General features: G+C 37.5%; 1 protein-coding gene across 2 annotated transcripts in view; it reads left to right on the plus strand.

The window, feature by feature from the left end:
- Positions 1-23600, plus strand: part of CHST9 (carbohydrate sulfotransferase 9) — a 231680-nt gene that overhangs the window by 23106 nt on the left and 184974 nt on the right. The window contains exon 2 of one of the 2 annotated variants that reach the window (XM_067014820.1): positions 14936-15144. In XM_067014820.1, the coding sequence (XP_066870921.1) occupies positions 15024-15144 (121 nt within the window). In that variant the 5' untranslated portion in view covers positions 14936-15023. Of the gene's footprint in view, positions 1-14935; positions 15145-23600 lie in introns of those variants that run through there. The other variant, XM_067014821.1, reaches the window with a different exon arrangement.

A 23600-nucleotide genomic window follows, 5' to 3' on the forward strand; every position in this document is an offset into this window, starting at 1 on the left:
CTTACTTAGGTTTTCAGTTTATTTAGTCAACTCTGACTTTTGGTAACTAATAAAAAAGTAAATTAGCTTATTCTGAGCAAATTTTAATAAATTTCATAATTTTGGCATCACTCTATGTAAGTTTTATTTGAAGTGTACACTTAAGTTTAGTGGAAATCATGCAATTTAAAGACAGATAAACCTGAGTTTGGATAATGGCCCTACCTGTTATGAGTCACGTGAACTTTCATATTTTGGTGTTTACTTCCCTAAATTGTCTCTAGACAGTATCCACATTTTAGAGCTTGATATTTTAGTCTTAGGCTTTACCTATTGACTTTCCACCATGATAGAAGAGAATTTAGTCCTTTTTCCTTCATCTTACCACACATATTCATACTTGTCCTTCCCAACCCTTCTGTCCTCCCAATAGTGATAATATTTTGTTTAGACACATATTCAGTGTTTTTGTCGTCAGGACTATGTAAATGTTAGCCACAGCTTAGCCATGCAGTTTAATCTGTTCTTCTTTTTTTCCTTTCCTACATTTTCTGTTTTTCTGAAGTTAATAGTATCTTGCTCTTTCATTTGTCTAATGTTCTAAATTTTTGTCACTGATTCAGGCAAACTCTTCATCATTGTCTAAATATTCTGTCAGGATGTTCAGACAGATCAGCTAGACTACAAGTTTTAGCTTTCTGAAAAGTTTCTCCCATGCCTCTGTCCTGCTCCAGTTTGCACTGCTCACCCTCTAAACCTGTATACAGCTTTCATCTTTCATTTCAGCTTTCATCTAAGAAATTTCTCTTATGTCATCCCTCTCCTTTTCTGGGCCTACTGTTTCCTGTATCCTATTTCTTCCTCTTATTTTATTCCCTTGGTTTGTGCTTTTGGGGAGGTGAATTTTTTGAAAATGTATCTGAAAAAGTTTTTTTTACCTACACCTTTGATTGAGACTTTGATAGAATTTAGTAGCATTTAATAATATTTTAAGTGAAAATAATTTTCCTTGAGAATTTTGAAGTCATTCTAGCTCCATTGCCTTATTCTAGATTCCACTGTTACTACTGACAAGTCTGATGTTATTCTGATTCTTGATCCTCTGAATGTGATCTGGTTGTGATCCATTTGTTTCTCTCTGGCAACACATGGAATCTTTTATTTATTCCTAGTGTTCTGAAATGTCTATACAATGTCCCTTGGTGTGTTTATTTCATATCCATTGTGCTAAATACTCAGTGATCCCTTTATATCTGGAAACTCATGTCCTTCAGTTCCCTGAGATTTTCTTGAATTATATCACCAATGGTCTCCTTCCTTTTCTCTTCTCAGTTCTTGCTGCCTGGAACACCTCTATTATTCAGATTTTGAATCTCTTAGATTAATCCTATTTCCTGGCTTTTTTTTTCCTTGTCCAGTTTTCCATCTTTTTGTTCTTCTGCTTTACCTTCTGAGAAGTCATCTTAATGTATCTTCTGACCTATATGTTGGGTTTTCAGTTTGGTTATGTTTTTCATTTGCAAGAGCTTTCTTTTTTTTTCTCTCTCTCTCTCTGATTTCCTTTTTTAAAATTAAATATAGGGTCCTGTGCCATTTGATGGAATCAATTTTTTTGTCTCTCTAAAGATGTAAATTATAGTTCTTTTGAATTTTTTTTTGTTTAGTTTAGTTAGTTATTTTCCTATTCTTTGCCCTGCTTCTCTTCAGGTTATCTATTGCTTTCTCTCTTGCCTTCCCTCTTCTGGGGAACCTAGTGTACCTTTACTGGGTTTTATAACACAGAGCATCTTGCTTCTTGTTAGTATCTATGGATACTCTTTGATTTCAGCATTCATGATCTTTTAAGCTGATTATCACTCCTCTGCCTGCATTTATCTTCTAAAACTTTATTATTCTTTCTCTCTCTCTCTAGTAATCATCTCTACCCTTATATCTTTGCATATTTTTTTTCTCTATTGTCTTTGCTTTCGTTTTAAAGGAGATTGAAGAAGGAATACAGTAAGTCCCCTACATACGAACAAGTTCCATTCCAAGAATGCGTTCATAAGTCCAATTGTTCATAAGTCCAACAAAGGTACCTAGGTACCCAACTAACACAATTGGCTATATAGGACTGTAATGTAATAGGTTTATAATATTTTTCACACGAATAATACATAAAAAACAAACAAAAAATAAAGAAAACATTTTTAATCTTACAGTACAGTACCTTGAAAAGTACAGTAGTACAGCACAACAGCTGGCATACAGGGCTGGCATCAAGTGAACCGGCAAGAAGAGTTACTGAGTGGAGGAGGGAGAGGAGGTGGGAGATGGTAGAGCTGAAGGATCATTAGCAATAGGAGAAGGAGGGCAAGATGCAGTTTCACTCATGCCTGATGTTGATGGCACAGGTTCTGGTTCCTTGCTGGATTCAATTCTATCTACCCTCTTGAAAAAATGATCTGGTGATGTCTGGGTAGTAGCACTTTTTTTCTCATCATAGATGACATGGCAGCACTAAATTGCATTCTGAATGGCTGCTGCAACCTTCGTGTATCATTCTACATTTGGGTCCTGTCCTCAAAAACTAACAGTGCCTCCTCAAATAAAGAAAATCCTGTTGCCATTTCCGGCATTGTGAATCTCTTTGGTTTTTCAGTTACTTCTTCCTCTTGTCTCTCTCTGTCCTATCTCTGGGCCTCCAATTCCATCAGATTTTCATTAGTAAGCTCCTCGTGTTGCACAGCAGCAGTACTGTACGGTAAAGCACACAAAAGCACAACCACTTGTAGAGGATGGATGCACGTGACAATGTACACCAGACATGTGAACTAACTTACACGATTGGACATGCAAATGCACGTTTGCATCTTTCAAAGTTCACAACTTGAAGGTTCGTATGTAGGGGACTTACATGAGTTCATGAGTTCAGTCTGTCCCTTTACTAGATTTAACTAGACATACTCTCCACTGATTAGTTAACTAAATTAATTCAGATTAACCAGTACAATAATAGCATTAAAAGCATCACTAATTATTCATAATTTTGTAGTATCCTTCAGGCTCACAATTCTTTTTTTATATATTTTGTTGTATTTTCTGCCTTTTTGGGGGGATGTTAATCTTCAGAGTTATATATTATTCCTACTTTGCTTTGTTGGCGTCATTTCAAGCTTCTCAATATAACTATACTTATTTCAATGACTACCTTCTGGCAGTTACTTTGATGTTTTAATATGAGCACTGTTTTGAGGTGTGTTCTTTGAAAATGCCTTAAGAGCTTACTCTATGATTTTTGTCAGTAGATATTTTTGCAAGTTTAATTTATTTTTCATTTTTAAACCAAGATTTGTAGATTAGCACCTTTGCTGTTTTACTTCATGTTGCTTCTCTATTAAATGGTTGCAGGCAAAGCACAGATGGACTAGAATGTGAAACAAGAGCAAAGAGATAGGCCATGTAGTAAAATTTAATAAATATTTGCATGAGATTGCTTGAAGCCAGCTTTGAGTGCTTGGCTCACAGACTTTGCTATCCCTAAGAAACAAATCATATTTATTTTAGAATATACATATATTTCTAGTGTTTTATAGAGGTTTAGGTTAGCCTTAGAATTTTGCTATTTTATGGAAAGTAGTGTTATCCTTTCTACAAGAGACATTATACAATGGCAGCATACCAGATGTCTAGATAATATATAATGAAGGGGAAAAATCAATCTTCTAAATAGTTATTGACTGTCTAGCTAATCATTAATAGAAATAACTAACCAACATATCTGGCATAAGAAAGCAAGATACTCTATAAATATTACACCCTTACAAGGGTTTTACTGTTACTGTGATGAGCAGAAAAGGGAATATAGAAATAATGTAATATATAGGTGACAACATAGAAAATATATTTTATCCAGGTAACAGCAAGTAACATAGTAACAATAAGACAATCTATGTTTTATTGTCTCATCATAAAAATACTAATATGAAAATATATCAAGACAGTTTGTTGAATATAAAGCAATGCCAAACTTTTTGTCTAAGTTATTTGTCACAGGAATTTGTCATTCTAGAAGTCGTCTTAACTATTAGACATTAATTAAGTACAGATACTGCTATTTTATTGTAAAAAGTAACATTGCAAAACCAATTTGATCCATTCTGTTTTATGTTGTAGCTAACATTTTAATTTGAACTACTGCTTACTCAGAAGTGCAAAGATCAAAATGACTTCCTAACATTCTGTTGCCTCTTTTTTTGGGGGGAGGCAGTGTGGCCACTCCGCCGTGGCTTGTAGGATCTTAGTTCCTTGACCAGGGATCGAAACTGGGCCCCAGGCAGTGAGAGCATGGAGTCCTAACCACTGGACCGCCAGGGAGGTCCCCGCCTGTTGCCTCTTCAGTGGTGCCAGCTTGTTCTTGTCTGTTTGTTGTTGGTTTGTTTTGTTTTGTTTTACTAGTGACACAACCTCCACCAATCATAAGGAGGGCCAGAACACAATTCTACCCATGACCTGGGGGGGCGAACTGCAATGTTTAGCAAACTGCACGTTCCAGCAGTTTTATAGCCTGCCCTTTTCACTTAAGAAGGTATCGTGAATATTTTTCTGTGATTTTAATGATTCATCTTCAATGTCAATGTTATATCTACATAATAGTTCATTACATGCTGGATTTTGTTTATTTTTTGAGGTCTTTTGGAAGTAAATATATTGCTATGAAGCTTTTAAAATTATCTGGCTTTCTCTCTGTCTCTCTTACTCACTCACTCCTACATTATCCTATTTTTGAATCATGTCACTTTTCTCAGCTATAATGCCCCACCAGACTCACTAGATTTTGTAATTCCTTTATATATTGATCTATCTCCCTGAAAAGCAACTTCTTCCTTTAGTTGACACGAAAAACTCATATCCTGCTATCACTGAAACTGAAAACAAAAATTTAAATTAGCATGTATTGCTTGTTTACATAGTACTCAAAGTACTTCATTATTATTTAAGATTCAAGGGTATGTGAATAACATTTGTATATATTAGAACTATTTTGACCTACTGTGCACTACAGTAAAACACATATCCTTTTTCTCTTCTGACACTTCAAACTCATGGTTAGAATAAAAAATTTTTCATCTTCCGGTTCGTCTCCCCAAAATCCTTTAGTCCTTTTTGATCTCCCCTCAATTTCACTTTGGTGTAGTCATCTTTTCTGGTCTCTTCTTTTTCCACTTTTGGGGGGACCATATTTCATAGTTAAGTTTCATTCCTGTTATTTCTTAAGTCCTTTGCCCTGTGTTTACTTATTAAACAAACTGTTCATTTACAGTCTGCCATGTAATAAGGTCCTGCCTTAGTTTCTTAATTGCATGTTCTTTATGACAAGTTTCCTACTTCATAATCCTTTCTTTCAAGTTTTTATAAAGAAGATATTTCTATTACCCTGTTGTTTGGACTGAAGGAAATCCCTCAGGCTCTAACCTGTAACCTGTTTTATTCTCCCATTTTATCTGTGAATGCCCTCACGTTTAGCTATTATTTTTATGGTGCTGATGCTTATAACATTACCCATCCGTTCAATCATGCTCTACTTCTGAGCCCTGCATTTAAAGAAAAGCATTAACAAACACAAATGTGTCTGGAGGAGGATGGTTAAATTGACTGAAGACTCCTAAACCATGTCCCATAGCAATGGCTGAAGGAATTGTCCATATTTATTGTTTATCTTGGAGTAAAAAGATTAAGGATAGACAGGATAATTGTTTTCAATAATTGGAAAGTCTGTCACGTAAAGGAGAGAACAGATTTGTTATGAGTTGTTCTAGAAGACTCTACTAAAACCAACTTGTGCAAGTTGTAAAGAGCTAGGTTCAGCTGTTCTCTGATGAGAATCAGAGATTGAACCTTACTCCCTTTGGCTTTGCGTACAGTGTCTGGCACTGAGCCTTAGTCATATTCCAGCCTAATGGATGTTTATTGATTGGGTGGAATTGGCTTGAATTGAAAGAATAAACCTTTCTAACAGGAAAAACAGACTGCCTTTTGAAGTAAAAATACCTTATCTTTCAACAAATATTTATTGATTAATTACAGTGTAGCTGCGCCCATGCTGGACATCTGGAATGTAAAGATATTAACATTTTAATATTACAGACAGCCTCTATAGGCCAGGTATTCTTCTAAATATCTTTTATGTATCAGCATTTCACAACGTTGACCTCACATGGTAAACGCTTTTATTCTCCCCAATTTAGATGTGAGGAAACCGAGGCACAGAGGGGTTACAGAATAAGCCATGTGACTAAACTAGTAAGTCATCAAGCTGTGATTTGAACCTGGCAGTCAGGCTCCAGAATCTTCGTACTTAACCACTATGATAAACTGCCTCCAGTAATGAAAGACAAGAGGATGTGCGTGAATGGAAGGACAGAAGGTTTTTGGACTGGAATAGAATCCAGTCCAATCCCTGCCCTGGGGATTCCTGGCCAGCAGCTGTCCTCTTCCCAAATGCCTGTGGTCTTCTTTACCTTCCGTCCCGTCTCCCCACTGCCTCTGAGTGATCCTCCCACAATGCAGACCTGATCCTTCCACTCCCTTCAAACCTGCCGCTGGTCCCCTGGTGTCTGTAGTCACCCTAGGTTGACGCTGAGGCCCTCTGTGGTCTGCGTCCACCTCCACCTCTCACCTCACCTCCCACTGAACTCTGCATCAGACCATGTGGTTATGTGAGCCAGTCCTGCAGATTTCTTGACTGGGGAGATAACAGAGTTATTGTGAGAATTAAATAATCAATATAAAATGCTCAGAACAGAGGCTACAATGTAAAACTGTTCAATAAATGTTAGCACTGTTCTTTTCATTTATTTCTGATTATCTTGCAGAAATTGCTTCACCCAAAATATAGCTTATTCCTAAGTTCTCTCACTGTACTTAGAATTGCTTTGTAATACACTGAAAAATAAAGGCACTTTATATTTTTTTTAATTTTCTTTTTTTGTGGTATGCGGGCCTCTCACTGTTGTGGCTTCTCCTGTTGCGGAGCACAGGCTCCGGACGCGCAGGCTCAGCAGCCATGGTTCACAGGCCTAGCAGCTCCGGGGCATGTGGGATCTTCCCGGACCGGGGCACGAACCCATGTCCCCTGCATCGGCAGGTGGACTCCCAACCACTGCGCCACCAGGGAAGCCCAAAGGCACTTTATTATGAAGTCCTAATTTACAAATTCAGAGGCAAAGTGAGTACCTTCAGGGCCTAGTCAGAGCTGTTCCTCTGTTTCTCTGCAGGTTTCTCAGCTGTACCTTCCTCTGTGATGCCTTGTTTTTTAGGCTGGCTTCCATCAGGGCTGCCAGAAGACTTCCAGCAACAGCAGGAACTATGTTCTTCCTTATTCACGGTCACTGAGAAAGAAAATATCACATCTCATGACCATCCATCCAGAGCGCTAAGCTTAGTTCTGATTAAATGGCCTCCAAAACAGTCACCATGGCCAGACAAAGCCTGGTTCATTGGGTTGAATGGTGACCCCATAAAAGATATGTACACATTCTAACTCCCAGAACCTGTAACCATATCTGGAAAAAGGAGGTAATTAAGTTAAGGATCTTGAGATAAGCTCATCCAGAATTATTGGGGTTGGGGGCAAATCCAATGACAAATATCCTTATAAAATACACAGAGGAGAAGGCTATGTGAGGTTGGAAGCAGAGATTGCAGCCACTAGAAGTCAGAAGAGGCAAGGAAGGATTTTCCCCTAGAGCCTCCAAGGGGAGTGTGGCCCTTTTCTTTTGGTTACACCACAGTTGATCCCAATTGTGGACTGGAAGCCATCTTTAAAAATTTTTTTTTAAATTTTTTATACAATTTTTAAAGGTTACTTTACATTTACAGTTACTACCAAATATTGGCTGTATTTCCCATATTGTACAATACATCCTTAAGCGTATCTTACACCCAATAGTTTGTGCCCCCCACCCTCACCCCCGTATTGCCCCTCCCCGCTCCCCACTGGTGACCACTAGTTTGTTCTCTGTATCTGTGAGCCTGCTTCTTTTTTGTTATATTCACTAGTTTGCTGTATTTTTTAGACTCCACATATAAGTGATATCATATAGTATTTGTCTTTTTCTGTCTGACTTATTTCCCTTCACATAATACCCTCCAAGTCCGTCCATGTTGCTGCAAAAATATTTCATTTTTTTAAATGGCTGAGTAGTATTCCATTATGTGTATGTGTGTGTGTATACATACATATATATATATATGTATGTATACACACACACACACACACACACACACACACACACACACACACCCTGCATCTTCTTTATCAGCTGATGGACTCTTAGGTTGTGGAAGCCATCTTTTATTTAACACTTCTTGGGTTATATTATAAACTACTATGGTACTAAAACTCAGTCATTTCATTTGAGTTGCTGACCGCCCTCCCCCTTATCCAATCTGTAGTTATCACATATTTTATTTGACATAATCCCTCACTGATAACTCCTTCAAGTCATCTTAGAAATGATCACTCAAATTGCCATTTCCTTGTTTCAGGACTCCAAAATCTTTTTAAGGACTCCCTCTATCTTCATAGGACCCTTTAATGAAATAGAATTTGATGCTGTATTTACCTTATGTTTTCCTGAATGTGATCCTGGTGGTTCCTGACTGACATATAAATACATGCTACAAATTCTTGTGACTGTGCTTAAACAAATGTAAAAATAACACTATTTCTGTATCATCCATATTTAACACTTTGACATCTTTAGAGTGGGGAACAAGTAAAAATGAGAAATGAGATGAACAATACATTCAACAATAATCTGTATGGGTATTTTTATTTTTCCCCTCTTTAATACAAAGAAATATTTTCAAGGCCCTTTGGTTTTAGTCTTGTGCAGTCTTTAAAGACAGACTATTGTTGCAAAAACCACACTAAAACAGAAAACTCTACACTGAACACTAGAATGTAAAATATGAGTTTAAAACTTTTTCTTCTAAAAGAATATAAGGGCAAAGCCTTGTCTTTTTAGAAACCTTAATTATAATTAAAGTTTAATTACAATAGCTAAAAGTTGAAGGTACCTGTTAAACAAATTACACAGGAAATCAAAGCAACAAAATTCATAAGGAAGCACCTACAAATTAGTGTCTGGTGAAGGAATATGTTTCTATGTTCTGTATGACAAAACACGTTGAACAATGGAGCTATTACAGGAATAGACCATGAAACACTAGGCCTGAGAAACCATGTGAAAACTATTTGAAAAGATCAGTATTATTGTACCCATTCATAGTAATTTCACAAACTGTCTTCCTTTAAAATTACTTTGTAATAGTAATGTACTATATTAGTTTTCTTTGCTGCTGTAACGATCACAGCAAATTTAGTGGCTTAAATAGCACAAATGCATTGTCTTACAGTTCTGTGAGTGGGAAGTCTGACACAGGCTAATTAATACTGAACACAGAAATTGATAAAATACCAATAAGTTTAATTAATTATTTAATAATTAATAATAAATATATCTTTTAAATGATTGAAATTAAATAGAAAATCTCAAACATGACCAGGGGGAGGAAACCCTGTTCAATGAGTATTTAAAGCATGCTAAAGTTCTTGTGAAAACTGTAAACTTTACTAGAAAAACTTATTGTTAAGAAGGTACTTTTTAAAAAATATTTAAAGTGCTGCTTAGCTAACAGGAATAAAATTTGTAGATTCGAAGAAAGCAGAAAGAGGAACAGAGAGGATTCGAAAATTTTAGGGAAACTAAAGAAGAAGGAGAAAACCCATTTTAAAAACAAACGAGACATAAATATATGATAATTTAAATGAAAAAATATTTAGAACTGGATGACAATGAAAGTACTAATGTGAAAGTATGTGATATGCCACAAAAGTAGTTTTGGAGGAAATTAGTGGGCTTACATAAATGTGTTTTATAAAATAGATATAATATACAGGAATTAATTTTCAATTCAAAAACTTTGGGAGAGAAAAACAACAGATATCCCTAAAGAAAAAAGGTAGAATGAAGGAAGAAATGAGATAAGAGAAGAAATAGAGAACAAGAAACAATAGAGAGGAATTACAATATACTTTTAAATAAAACAGACAACTCTCTAACAAGACTGTTCAAAGAAAGTAAGGGAAAAGGCACAAATACATGTATTGAGAATGAAAAGGGGGCTATATTTACAGCTATGAAAGATATCTTTAAAATCATAAGAAAATCCTCTGAATAACTCTGTGCTTATAAATTTGGACATTAAAAGGAAATGATAGCTGTCTAGGCAATATAATTGTCTAAAGGTGACTCAAAGTAAAATGAATAAACAACCATTAACAAAATCAGATCAGTAATCAGATTCATTTTCCATTCCGCAAAGATAGGCCCATATGTTTGTACAAACATGCATAGGAACTTGCTATATAACGAAATCAGCATTAAAAATCAATAGTAAAATAATAAGCTGTTATTATCATGTGAAATGAATTGCCTACAACATACACAAAAGTACACTCCAGGTGGATTCAAATTCTAATTATGAAGAGTAGAACTTGAAAACCTTTGGAAGGAGATATGAAAGAATAATTGTGTTATTTGAAGGTAAGGAATATTATCTTAGAAAACTCCTCAAAAGCACAAACTGAGCTTGATGTTGTCCATCTCCACTGTCTCCTCCCTGTGCTGTGGTTGAGGAAGCTCACGGGAATGTGCTACATAAAAAAGCTCTCTGGTCCTCAGGCTGTCAGTCTGGTTTGCCAAGTGGGTCACTGGCAGGAAGTCTCAGGACAGGAGGAAATTGAGGATGGGGTAGTTATTCTTCTGGTTCCAGTAACAGCTGGCTACAGTGTACTGTCCGTGTCCTTGTACAATAGGCCACGGCTCCCCCTCAGCCCTCCCCCACCTCCAGCCCCCTCTCGAGGCTCAGGAATAATAGCTCTACTTCCTGTCTTCACTTCTAGGAGTGGTTGCTGTTCCTTGCCCTTGAGGACTGCTCTACCTCTTGTTGGTTTCCCCAAACCCTGAACACATCTTGGTAAATTGTGCCTTTATTAGACTCTCCACAACTTCATGATTTTGAATACATCATGTGTTTTCTTTCAAGACTCTAGCTGATAGATCAACAAGGAAAAGAATGATAAAAATTGATTTTAAACTTCTGCATAATAGAACAATCACAGCACCAGCAAAGGAAGGGAGGGAGGGAGGAAGGAAAGAAGTTGCAGACAGGAAGATTTTTGCAACCCTTATAACTGATGAAGAATTTCCATCCAATGAGAAAAGAAACAAGAAAAATGGACAGGGCTATAAACAGGAAATTCATAGAAGAGGGAACTATCGGGTTGGTCAAAAGTTTCGTTCAGTTAGTGAATACGTTGTTCAATCAAGTTCTTCATGAAAATGAAAAGTGTGTCTTTTATTATTACTTAAAACTGAATGAACTTTTGGGCCAACCCAGTAGATTAGCAAACAGACAAAGCGAAACAAAAACTCAGGGTATTTTAAATTTTCCATCCCTACACAACTTTGGAGCTTCATCGCATCTTCTCCAGCCTCCTGGGTAGCTGCAGGTTGAGAAAGGCTGGGAAATAGGTACCTGAGGCAGTCAGGGTAGAGTCCTCTGTCTTCAAGCTTGCCTGGGGGTGACAGCAACGGGGCAATGACTGGAGGGGTTACAGAGGGAGAAGTCACTGCGTAAAGAGGTTCAGGATAAGAGCCAGGCTCCGGAAGGTGATGCCGCTGCGTTTCACAGCAGCACAGAAGAGAGGGAGACAAGAGTGAGGACTCTTGTTCATCAGAGGTAGAGGCACAGGGATGTGGACAGGGCCAGTGATAGTGAACTTGGCGAGGGGCAGGTAGTAATTGAGGGAGTTTGTCCCCGATGGTCTGTGCTTGGGAAAGCGATGGAGAACGGGGCGGCTGCTATGGGAGAGGCAGGACTGCGAGGTCCTGCGGAGGGCAGAGACAGGTGGTCCCTTGACTCTGGGCTTTTTCAATACCAAACTGCAGAATGAGGTCCAAGCTGGCCTTTCTAAAATTCCATACCTCCCTTCTTAAAATCGTAGGCTGCTGCCAAACTGGACAGCTCACAATTTCCTCTTAAATAACTTGCCTCCATCTTGTAATCTTTCGCTAGACTGAAGTCCCAAAATGCTTCTGTTAGTAACCATGGTTATTTGAAAGAATAATTTTTAAAGCATTGGAAAAGAGATAGCGGAGTGAAATAATTATTTTTATATTTTCGTATTTATTAGGGACAAATCCATAGGATATGCAAATAAAAATAAATATGGACTTTTTGAAAAAGTCATATAGACCCTTTCAGTATTTTAATAGTCTATATTTCTCCATTCAAAATTTAGGACTAAGGATTTACAAATACAACTAGAAAATTAATTACCTGTATTTTGTTATTGGAGCTCCAAATTCAGTTCAGTGCAACCTATTGTTGGGTACCTGTTAGGTACAAGGTACTGTGCGTATGAGCGGGCAGAGGAAGGATTGTACAAAATACAGGAAGCCTTTGACCGTGGAAATGTTGTATAATGCTGGTACATAAAATAGCATTATTCCAAGTAATTTCCATCTCCAGTAGTCTGCACTTTTTCCGCAGGCATGGAGGTAGATGTATGATCTCCAAATAGGTGTGTTTTCCCATCACAGCTGACCTTCAGTTTTGCTTAAAGCAATACTGCTGCGCCTAGTGCCTCACCTCTGTTTAATGAGAGCCATTTCCGAATGCCAACGTTGGGTTAATGGACTGAGATGGGAGAAAATCAAACGTATCTCTCCGTTTTACACCAGATTGCCTTTCTGCCTTGTGGCTTTAATCGCTCAGTTCTACTCACATCTGCCATAATAACAATTACGGGTTTTCTACCGATTTCTTACCCAGGAGGATATGTCAGAGTTTAGCAACATCTCCTGAAGAAAGGAAGGGCAAATTCTTAATCTTTTTCCAGCATTGTAGGTAATAATTTTCCTCTGCAAACCCCCAAGGAGTACTTCTTTTGGCTTTCACACCCACCATTCCCACAGGTCTTTGGCTCCGTTCTGATTTATGAGTTTTCTTCTATCCTCTTTCATCTGGGTTAAGTTTTAATTATGTAGACAGATTGTAAAAGTCTCTTTTTTCTTGTAAACAACTATTTCTTTGTTAATAGTAGATTTTGTTTAACTGGTTTTCTCCTATCTGAATCTTCTTGTGGACTCAGGAATTGTGTCTGTTCATTGTTTAACTGCAGCATCAACAAAAGAGAAACCTGGCTTCCCTTCGGAGTTTTCCTTGAGGGATTCAATCCTGGAACACCTCAAATTGCAAATCTCCCTCGGGAACTGTTCTTTGTTGCATATGTTTGGAAAGCCCATAATATTTCAGTTCTGAATCAATATAAGAGCAGAGTATCCCCCACCCAGTAAGCAGTGCAATAATACTCTCAGTTCTACTTATTTAAAAACTTCCTCTACTACCCAAATCAAGAAAGTGCTTGAAATCCTCAAAAGCACTTGTGAAAACATTAACCGTTGTCTCTTCATCAAGGGACTCAGAGAAGTGGATTCGAGAAAGTTCCTCAGGTAGTGCTGACAATCACTGCTCTTACTCTGGGACCTTCTGTGTATAATTAAAATATGAAGGAAAAAAATGTATTTATAACAGGTCTTCTCATTGTTGTTTTGCATAAACACTTTTACCCATTTGGTGGATTTCTTTTTTCTAATCACGAGATCATTCTGCCACATCCACATCTAATTCTGACCTCATAGGTTACCTTTGAAGCCTGACATCTGCGTGAACATTGATTTTGCCAAGTATAGCTAAACATTATCCTTTCACCAGCCTAGCAGTCGCCCACAGCATTTTTAAACTTTTACCTGGCACCTCACCAAACACCTCTTAAAAAGGCTAAATCCATATTCTTTCAGAAGTTTTTGAGGCATCTTTGAAGAGAAAGGAGAGAGAATTTTTAGACACAGCAGTGTATGTAATGTCCTCGCAGTGAGAAACCATTTATTCAGCTCATCCCAAGGGCGGGGGTGTGGTCCGTGGCCAAGGAACAGAGCTAAGGTCTTTGACCAGCCTTAGACACAAAGCCATGACCTTGGCCTCATTAGCTGGGCTGCTAACTATGTGAGCTCACCATGCAAGCTACTGCATATCTGCACGGCTGTTCATAGGGAGCAGGGTTTCTTAACTTGGGTTGCAGTAAGTGTCCGTAAACATACTGATTTTTGAGGGTTTATATTTTCATCAAATTCTCAAAAGTGGATGGAGCTTATTAAAAAAAAGGTAAGGTTAGGATTCCACTAAATGAGATCATTCTAAAACATCATTTCAATATTTCTTTAAGTAAAGTAACCTTTTATTATTAAGGTAGATTTCTGTAATCCAAGGTAGATTTCTCTACTCCCATGTTATTGTGGGAGAGGCCCTTGAACTCTGACCTTTTCATTATTTATCCTTTTATGCCTTTGAGGGAATTTAAGTGTACTCTTTAAGTTGGAGAAACCTACTACTTTTCAAGGAGAGGGAAATGAGAGATTGAACGCTTCATTTTTGAATTTTTATATATTTTTAAGACATGAAATGGTGTTTTCCCCCTTTATCTACAAACATGTTTTTCAAAATCCCTTCCTCAACAGTCTATTCTGAGAGTCTTCTTTCCCCTCAAAACTATTCTAAGATAACTTGAACCTGACTTTACCATACAGGAGAGCTGAAGTCTGGGATGCTTCCCCTAATTAAATGTTAGGCTGTTACTTATTAACTGTAGGATAGCACATTCCTTAGATAAGATAAAGGTAACAATAGAAAATTGCCATTCTAGGGCCATCAACTACAGTCTCTTCTGTCTTCAGTGTTAAAGTTCATGTAAATCCTCAGTATTGTTGATATACTGTATATTTGTACCATGTTTGGGAAGAAATGTTATCAGCAAGGTACAATGTGGATTTTTCAAAAATTCTAGGTTACTTCACGGAACGAGCACTTAGGAGGAAAAAGAAAGGATCGAGACTCTGTGGAAAACCAAACTATGTGGTGTTCAGAAATGAGAGATGCAGCCATCTGAAATGGTCATGAACCCCAAACAAGTCTTCCTCTCAGTGCTGATATTTGGAGTAGCAGGGCTACTCTTCTTCATGTATTTGCAAGTCTGGATTGAAGAACAACACACAGGTAACACCTCAACTGTTTTTTCCTATTTTTAATTATAATGGTCATTTTAACTTAAATGAGCTATGGTGTTTATAGATATATACAAAATCACAATATTTCCAACAACACAGAGCATTAGACACAAAATAAAACCTCCAGCTCCCCAGAGAAAGGATGGTTATACATTTCTGGGGAGCATTTGCTTGGAATTTTTGTTATCGTGGGCAAGTAGCTCATTAGCCCTTTGGCTCAGCAAAGACTGCTTGTAGAGAATTTGTCTACTCATTTATCCTACCTTTGATGTGTCTACTAAGCATTGAGCACAAGCCTAAAGAGAGCTGAATATATAGCAAACTCTCTCTTTTAATTCCTTTTTAATTTTTGTGTTGATACTCCAGTTGGTGTAGAAACTCTTCCATACCTTTAATATAAAGCAAGAGTTAGCAAACCTTTTCAGGAAAAAAATAGAAAATACTTTAGGCTTTGCAGGCCATGTCGTCTCTATCACAGCTATTCAACTCTGCCAACGGATCCCAGAAGCAGCCAAAGATTATTATGTAAACAAATGAATCAGGGTGTGTTCCAATAAAACTGTTATTTACAAAAACAGCTGGTAGGCCAGCTTTGGTCCACTGGTTGCTGCCTACTCTACTTATCTTGTATACTCATCATTCAGTTTGTAATTGCTGTACGTTGGAGGCACTCAATTACTGTTAAAATGGATTATGTTTATAATGATGCAAGGAAAAGTTTTAGAACATCATAGAAATATATACACATAGGTGTTGTGAAATTTGGTTGTTTTCCGTTAGTAGAAATAGCCTATGGCTTATGACTGTTAAGAAAAATAAAATAAAAATAGAACTATTCCTTAATTGTTTCCAACTGTGGCCCATTTTAAAATTATTCTAGATATAAAGCACTTAAGAATCTATCCTGAATGGACTTGAGGTCATGGGGAGGGGGAAGGGTAAGCTGGGACGAAGTGAGAGAGTGACATGGACATATATACACTACCAAATGTAAAATAGATAGCTAGTGGGTAGCAGCCGCATAGCACAGGGAGATCATCTCTGTGCTTTGTGACCACCTAGAGGGGTGGGATAGGGAAGGTGGGAGGGAGACGCAAGAGGGAGGACATATGGGGATATATGTGTATGTATAGCTGATTCACTTTGTTATAGAGCAGAAACTAGCACACCATTGTGAAGCAATTATACTCCAATAAAGATTTTTTTTTTTTTTAAAAAGGAATCTACCCTGAAAGATAATTCCATACTGTCTTAAATAATGATGATTTTAAAAGTTGTTTCCATTTTAAAATTCCTATCCTTGGTTTAGCCTCACAGACACTTTGGAATTATTTAATTTATACGGTAACTCTTGTGAAAAGAATTTGCATATAATTATTTTCTAGAGAATATGTAACATATTGTCCAAACTTATTCTTAATTCCCATTAGTTTATAGAAACTATAATATTTTCTGTTTTCTATATCACTGCAATATTTTATCATACTAACTGATAATATTGAATGAAACTATCTGTGATAAAATAAATAGGCTGATTCCTTTTGCAATATAATTCCTAGCATAGATCTTGTCACATAGTAAGCCTTCAGTAGGTGTTTGTTGAATGAGTGAATAGATGAAAAACTCACTGTAGACTATAGACTGGAACGCAGCAGAGAAGGAAGAATCAAAGAGATCTCATTATTGGGAGGTTTGTTAACATCATAGTCTCATAATAGATTTCCCAAGAAAAGTATCACAACAAAGCTCCACTACGTAAAAGAAAATATATTCCTATATACAGACTAATGGAGAAATGTTGAGATTTAGTCTGCCCGTAAGAAACTACATGACTTCTGAGGAAACAGCCAAGTCATATGATAACCTGACATATACAATGCAATTTACAAAATGTGTCCACAAACATCAGTAGCTACAGTTGATGGAAAGCTTACTAAGTGCCAAATGTTTACATGTATTTTCTCTTACCCTGTAGACATCTCACTGGAGGTACTATTCTAAGTTTGTAGATGAGGAAACTAAGGCTCAGGTAGATGAGGAAGTTAGCTAAGGCCCCACAGGAGTGGGCTGAGGTACGGAGGGAAAGCTAGGATTCAAACCCAGGTTGTATCTCTCTGAAGTCCATGCCTCTACCCTATGTATTGCTTCTATGAGGGGGAAAAGGTGAATATTATTACCCCCTAGAGCACACATGAAGCAACTGATTAAACTGAAACTTTAAGTGACTTGCCAAAAGGTACAAAGCTAAGCATTTTCAAAGTATGATCCAGGCCCAGGTTCTCCTATGCCTGGTGAGCCCTGAAAGAGCCTCCTAATCAAAAAAAGCAGATAAAATAAACATATATGATACATGCCGTAGCATCAGTACAGACGTTTTAAAATCACTGACTTGGTAAACCTAAGCCATGTTTACAAGTTCATAAGTGTATAATCTCTTCTGCAAGTTGGATTCTTTTTTTCTAATTTTTATTTTTCTTAATTGAGTTCATAAGTTTTCCAAGTTGGGAAATTATTTTCCTCAGTGAATATGGACTGGTAAAACATTTACCGTTTATTCTCTTAATTTCTGTGATTTGCTAGAAGTACTTTCTCTGATTCTCAATATAGCCTAAATGAATTTTGTAATATTTCACAATCTACTCATGACAGTGAGTATAAACGTTAGAACCAGGATTCCTTTAGATAACTATTCTACTGAAGAAACATTTTATTATTCTTCAATAAGACTTCATCTGGAGTTCTGCCTTATACTAGGTTAGTGTCGTAGGTTGTAATTCTGTAGTTTTCTAGGTAGACAGGTCCCTATGTATTTTATATGTGTTTCATATAACATCAGGCATTTTTAAAGGCGATCTCTCTAAATCAGAAAATATCTGAATGTATGCTTTGATGTTAAGTTAAAAATTGGAAAATCTGGGTTTTGGACACTTTAAAACTGTCACTCACAGAACTTTGGAAGATGTTTTGGTTCCAGAGATCCTCTGTAAGTAGAGCAAATGTTAAGCTTTGGATGGTTTAAACTCATACATTTCAGTTGTATGTAAGAACTCTTAGGTTCTTTTCATACCTTTTTTCTTTTGAGGCTTTTAAAATTCAGTAAGATACAGACTGTTTTCTATAACTCCCTAGTTTTCCTGGGCTTCTTCTTATTAAAATAAAATGCTTTAGGATTACAAAAAAAGTGTTAAGTATGCTCCGATGTGCTAGTAAAAGATTATGAATAGACAAGATCTTTTTGGAGGCAGAGAGGAAAAATGTGTCAGAGAAATGATATTCTATCCAATTATACAACAGTTTCATATGAGCATCCATTTCAATACCATCATCAATTAAATTATGCATTTCTCTGCTAATTTTCAGTATGTGGTTGTATTATTATGAACTTTATTTTGTATATTTCTTTTCCCTAGTTGTTAGGAGTGCAAGTTTTACATTCAGAGGAAATTTGAAAATCTCAGCTCTCCTTGTTAACTCTGGACAAATCACTTAGCCTCTCTAAGCCTCGATTTTCTCATCTGTAAAAGGGGGATAATAATGTTTTCCATATAGGGTTGCAGTGAGGATCAAAGGAGACAATGCCTGCAAAGCACTTAGCATGGTGCCTGGCAAGCAGTAGTGCCCAATAAATGTGAGCTGTTATTATGATCCTGGAAATGATGCAGAGCATCTGCAGACTTGCTTTTTCTGAGTTATCCCAGTGAAGACTCAGCCACAATTCAGGAAAACAACCCCAAGCTTGTGCCTTGACTGATCAAGAGGAAAAAAGAAAAAAAGAAGGCTCAGTTCCAGCTCTGGTTAAAATAGTTGGGAGACTCTAACTGGCACAGAGCCATCGTGTTTCACAATGTAGACACTGGATAGGGAGAGATGGGATTGAGTGGCAGAGAGGAGAATTCGGGCCCAGGACTATCTCAGGTCTGCCTAAGGTCAGGGTACTCATTCATTCAACAGCGTTTATTGAAGACCTAACAATCGGAGGTGCCAACAGAGAACCAGATGTAACCCCTGTTCTCAAGGAGACTATAGTCTCATGGATTGTAAGGGAGAAAATGGTCTTGAGTCCAGGCTAAGGCTTTGGTACAGAAGGACAGTCCATTGTGACAGGAAGGAGATAGGCCCTTCTTTATGAGGTAAAATAATGAGTAAAGACCAGGAGAAAGAGCCCAATCAGTTGTCAGTAATGGGACTGCTGACCAGATAAAAGTGTTAAAAGGAGCGACATAGGGGTGGGGGCAGGGTCAGCAGATGCAGAGGACCAGATCCAAGCAGAACAGGTACCCGTCTGGGGAAGATGCAGTAATGAGGAGGGCCATCTCAGGATAAATCACAACAGTGGCTCATTTTTTTCCCCAGCTCCTGCTGAAATTTGCAATTTGGTGCTCTTTCTCTAGGTAGACTGCTACTGCTAAACAGAACAAATACCAGAAGGTGTGGTACATAATTGTTCTGTATATGCAATAAGACGGGGGAAGACCCCATCTTAACAGAGTCAGAATCTTAGCTTTAGAAAAAAATTTAAAGATTATCTTGTACACCACCTATTTTTTAATAATATAAATCCAATGACATCACTCCCCTGTTTAAAACTTTTCCGTGATAGCTCATTCCCTTTAGCAAAATCTTCTCCCTGGGCCCACAAAGCTGTGGGCAGAGCCACCTCCTGCTCCAGAGCCTCACCTTCATTCCCTTGCCAGTGTTCCCAGCTTTACCTCGATTTTTCTACCAAACTAAGCCCTGGGTTAACTCAGCTCTCTCACAGTCTCAGAAGCTGGGATGCTCTTCCAGCTGTCACCTGTCAGGGCTTAGCTCAAATGTCACCTACTTTGATCACCCCACAGTCCATCCATCAGCCTCTCCCACCATCTTATTTATTTCCGTCGGAGAAATGGTCATAATTAGCAATTGCCTTGTTTAATTATCTGTTGATTTACTTATTAATTGTCTGTATCCGTTAACTGTTTTGCAACCTCCACGAGGACAGAGATCTTGTCTGTTTCACCTATTGCCGTGTCCTCGTTCCACAGCGTGGAACATGTATTTGTTAGGTGCTCAACAGTATTGTCGGACAGGTGGATAAAGAATGTCTCCGTAGGTTTTCCAGCATCCAGCCAAATGATTACATAGACTGTGTTTGAGTATTTATGGGGACAAAGAAGCCACTACTTCCTAAGGCATCCACTCAGCTGTACAGCCACCTCCTTAGAAAGCACCATGTATTATGGTACTTTCTAAGGAGGTGGCTGTATTAAGTTAAGGAGGTGAATTTCCATGAATTCGCCTCCTTAACTTCTGCTTCTCATCATCCTCATTGGATCCTGGCCGGCACTGCATGAGGCTCATCCTTCCTCCGTGGCCTGGCCTCATCATTTTCATGGCAAATGAAATCCCAGATTTTTTTTTTTTTTTTTTGTGGTATGTGGGCCTCTCACTGTTTTGGCCTCTCCCTTTGCGGAGCACAGGCTCCGGACGCACAGGCTCAGCGGCCATGGCTCACGGGCCCAGCCGCTCCGCGGCATGTGGCATCTTCCCGGACCGGGGCACGAACCCGTGTCCCCTGCATCGGCAGGCGGGTTCTCAACCACTGCGCCACCAGGGAAGCCCGAAATCCCAGATTTTTTAACCATTTTATGAAGCGATAATCCTGGCCAACTCTCCTCTGAACCACTTACTTTATATTTATTTTAAAATATGATGTATTCTATTATCGTATGAAACCTGTGTTAGAAATACATATATCTAATAAAATCCCCTATCAAGTAGTGAAAAGTTATTTACACATATTTTCAAATATATAAAGTAGTGAAAATTAAACATCCCACTGAATAGCTTATTTCTTTTTTTGAGATATTCCAGAATCAAGTTTAGTCTCGGAGACACTGCTTTGGGAAAGATACCCAGTATCCTCCTTACTTGCTGGAAGTAATAATAAATCCTTCTTTCTACTGAAAAAAAAAAAAAAAGTTTAGTCTTAACTATTCCAAACTAAAATTGTTCCCTGGATTTATATACATTGTAAAAATCTATCTGACAACTTCTGAACATTATTATTCAGGACCAGTATTTTTTAGTTTTTAAATTTTTTAAAAGGAAACAAATTTATTTAAACAAAAACTAAAATACAGTTCACCCATTTCTCCCACCCTTCCACCCCCCACCTCTGGCAACCACCAATCTGTTCTCTGTCTCTGTGAGCTTGTTTTGTTTTTTGTTTATTGTTTTTAGATTCCATGTATAAGAGAAATAATACAGTATTTGTCTTTCTCTGTCTTACTTATTTCACTTTATGTAATGCCTTCAAGGTCCATCCACATTGTCACAAATGACAAGATTTCATTTTTTAATCTCTGAATAATATTCCATTGTGTATATATATATATATATATATATATATATATAGATATATACACAAATCTTCTTTATCCATTCATTTTTCAGTAAACGCTTAAGTTGTTTCCATATCTTGGGTATTGTAAATAAAGCTGCAGTGAACTTAAGAGTTCCTGTATCTTTTTTGAGTTAGTGTTTTCATTTTCTTCAGATAAAAACCCAGAAGTAGAATTGCAAGATCATATGGTAGTTCTCTTTTTAAGTTTTTGAGGAACCTTCATACTGTTTTCCATAGTGGCTGCACCAATTTACATTCCCACCAACAGTGCATGAGGGTTCCCTTTTCACCACATCCTCACCAATGCTTATTTCTAGTCTTTTTGACGGTAACCATTCTAACAAGTGTGAAGTGATAGCTCATTGTGGTGTTGATTTGCATGATGATGATGAATGATCATTCATGATGATGAATGATGTGGAGCATCTTTTTTTTTTCTTTTTTTTTTTGCGGTACGCGGGCCTCTCACTGTTGCGGCCTCTCCCATTGCGGAGCACAGGCTCCGGACGCGCAGGCTCAGCGGCCATGGCTCACGGGCCCAGCCGCTCCGCGGCATGTGGGATCTTCCCGGACCGGGGCATGAACCCGTGTCCCCTGCATCGGCAGGTGGACTCTCAACCACTGCACCACCAGGGAAGCCCTGTAGAGCATCTTCATGTACCTTTGGCCATCTGTATGTCTTCTCTGGAAAAACATCTATTCAGATCTTCTGCCCATTTTTTAATCAGATTGTTTGGTCTTTGCTATTGAGTTGTATGAGTTCCTTATATATTTTGGATATTACCCCCTTATCAGATATATGATTTGCAAATGTTTTCTTGCATTCAGTAGGTTGCCTTTTTCATTTTATTGACAGTGTCCTTTGTCATGCAGAAGCTTTTTAGTTTGATGTAGTCCCACCTGTTTAGTTTTGCTTTTGTTGTTTTGCTCTTGGAGTCAGAGGCAAAAAATTATCTCCAAGATCTATGTCAGGGAGCTTACAGCCTATGTTTTCTTCTAAGAGTTTTATGGTTTCAGGTGTTACGTTCAAGTCTTTAATACATTTTGAGTTAATTTTTGTGTATGGTGTAAAATAGTGGTCCAGTTTCATTTTTTTGCATGTGGCTGTCCAGTTTCCCCAACACCATTTATTGAAGAGACTGTCTTGTCCCCATTATATATTCTTGGCTCTTTTGTTGTAAATTAATATGTAGCGGTTTATTTCTGGGCTCTCTATTCTATTCTATTGATTTATGTGTCTATTTTTAATGCCAATAGCATACAGTTTTAGTCACTATAGCTTTGTAATATAGCTTTGTTCCAGCTTTTTTCTTTTTTCAAGAATGCTTTGGCAGGACCTGTAATGTTTTAGATATGAATTGATAATATTTTTACATGTTTACCTTAAACAAAAACTTATTTGACTTTTCTTTCATACCTCTAATGACATTTTTTCTGATTCCTACTAGTTTATTTCTGAATAAATAAGTACTGATATCTGAATTTGGTTTAGAATTCAACATTAGAATCTAAAGTCAATTGTTTAGCTATAAATTATCATACCTAGCATATGAAAGAATCACATAGCTATAATCCCACCTTTTCAAAACTCATTGTCACCAATCCAGGCTCTATAGGACTCTGATCCCAAAAATAATTGGCCTGAAAAGTATGTTCATTTTGGTCAATGATGTGAACTTTCTGTAAGCCAGGGCTTTATTCAGATATTCAATGCTGTTATCAATGGCAAGATTGCCAAAACAGATGGCTACTTTTAATTTTTTTCTTTTGCAAAAGTACAATAAACATCAATAGGCCCAGGTTATGTTTTAACATTCTTGTGTTTCTATGAAAATGATAAGTAGTAGCTACAAGCTTCTGATTTTAGGCAAAGTAAAGCCACCTTATTGTTCTCTTGGACAATTAATTGATTCAGGACCTCATAGACAAACTGGCCTCCATGCTTTGGTTTAATATTTCTAACAAGATTCCATCTTGCTTTTTTCCAAACTAAATATATTTTGTGGCCTATAAATACGTTTTGCTTTTATTTATTTATTTTTTGACATCTTTATTGGAGT

The sequence above is a fragment of the Kogia breviceps genome, chromosome 15, assembly GCF_026419965.1.
Source record: "Kogia breviceps isolate mKogBre1 chromosome 15, mKogBre1 haplotype 1, whole genome shotgun sequence".
Classification (NCBI taxonomy): Eukaryota; Metazoa; Chordata; class Mammalia; order Artiodactyla; family Physeteridae; genus Kogia; species Kogia breviceps.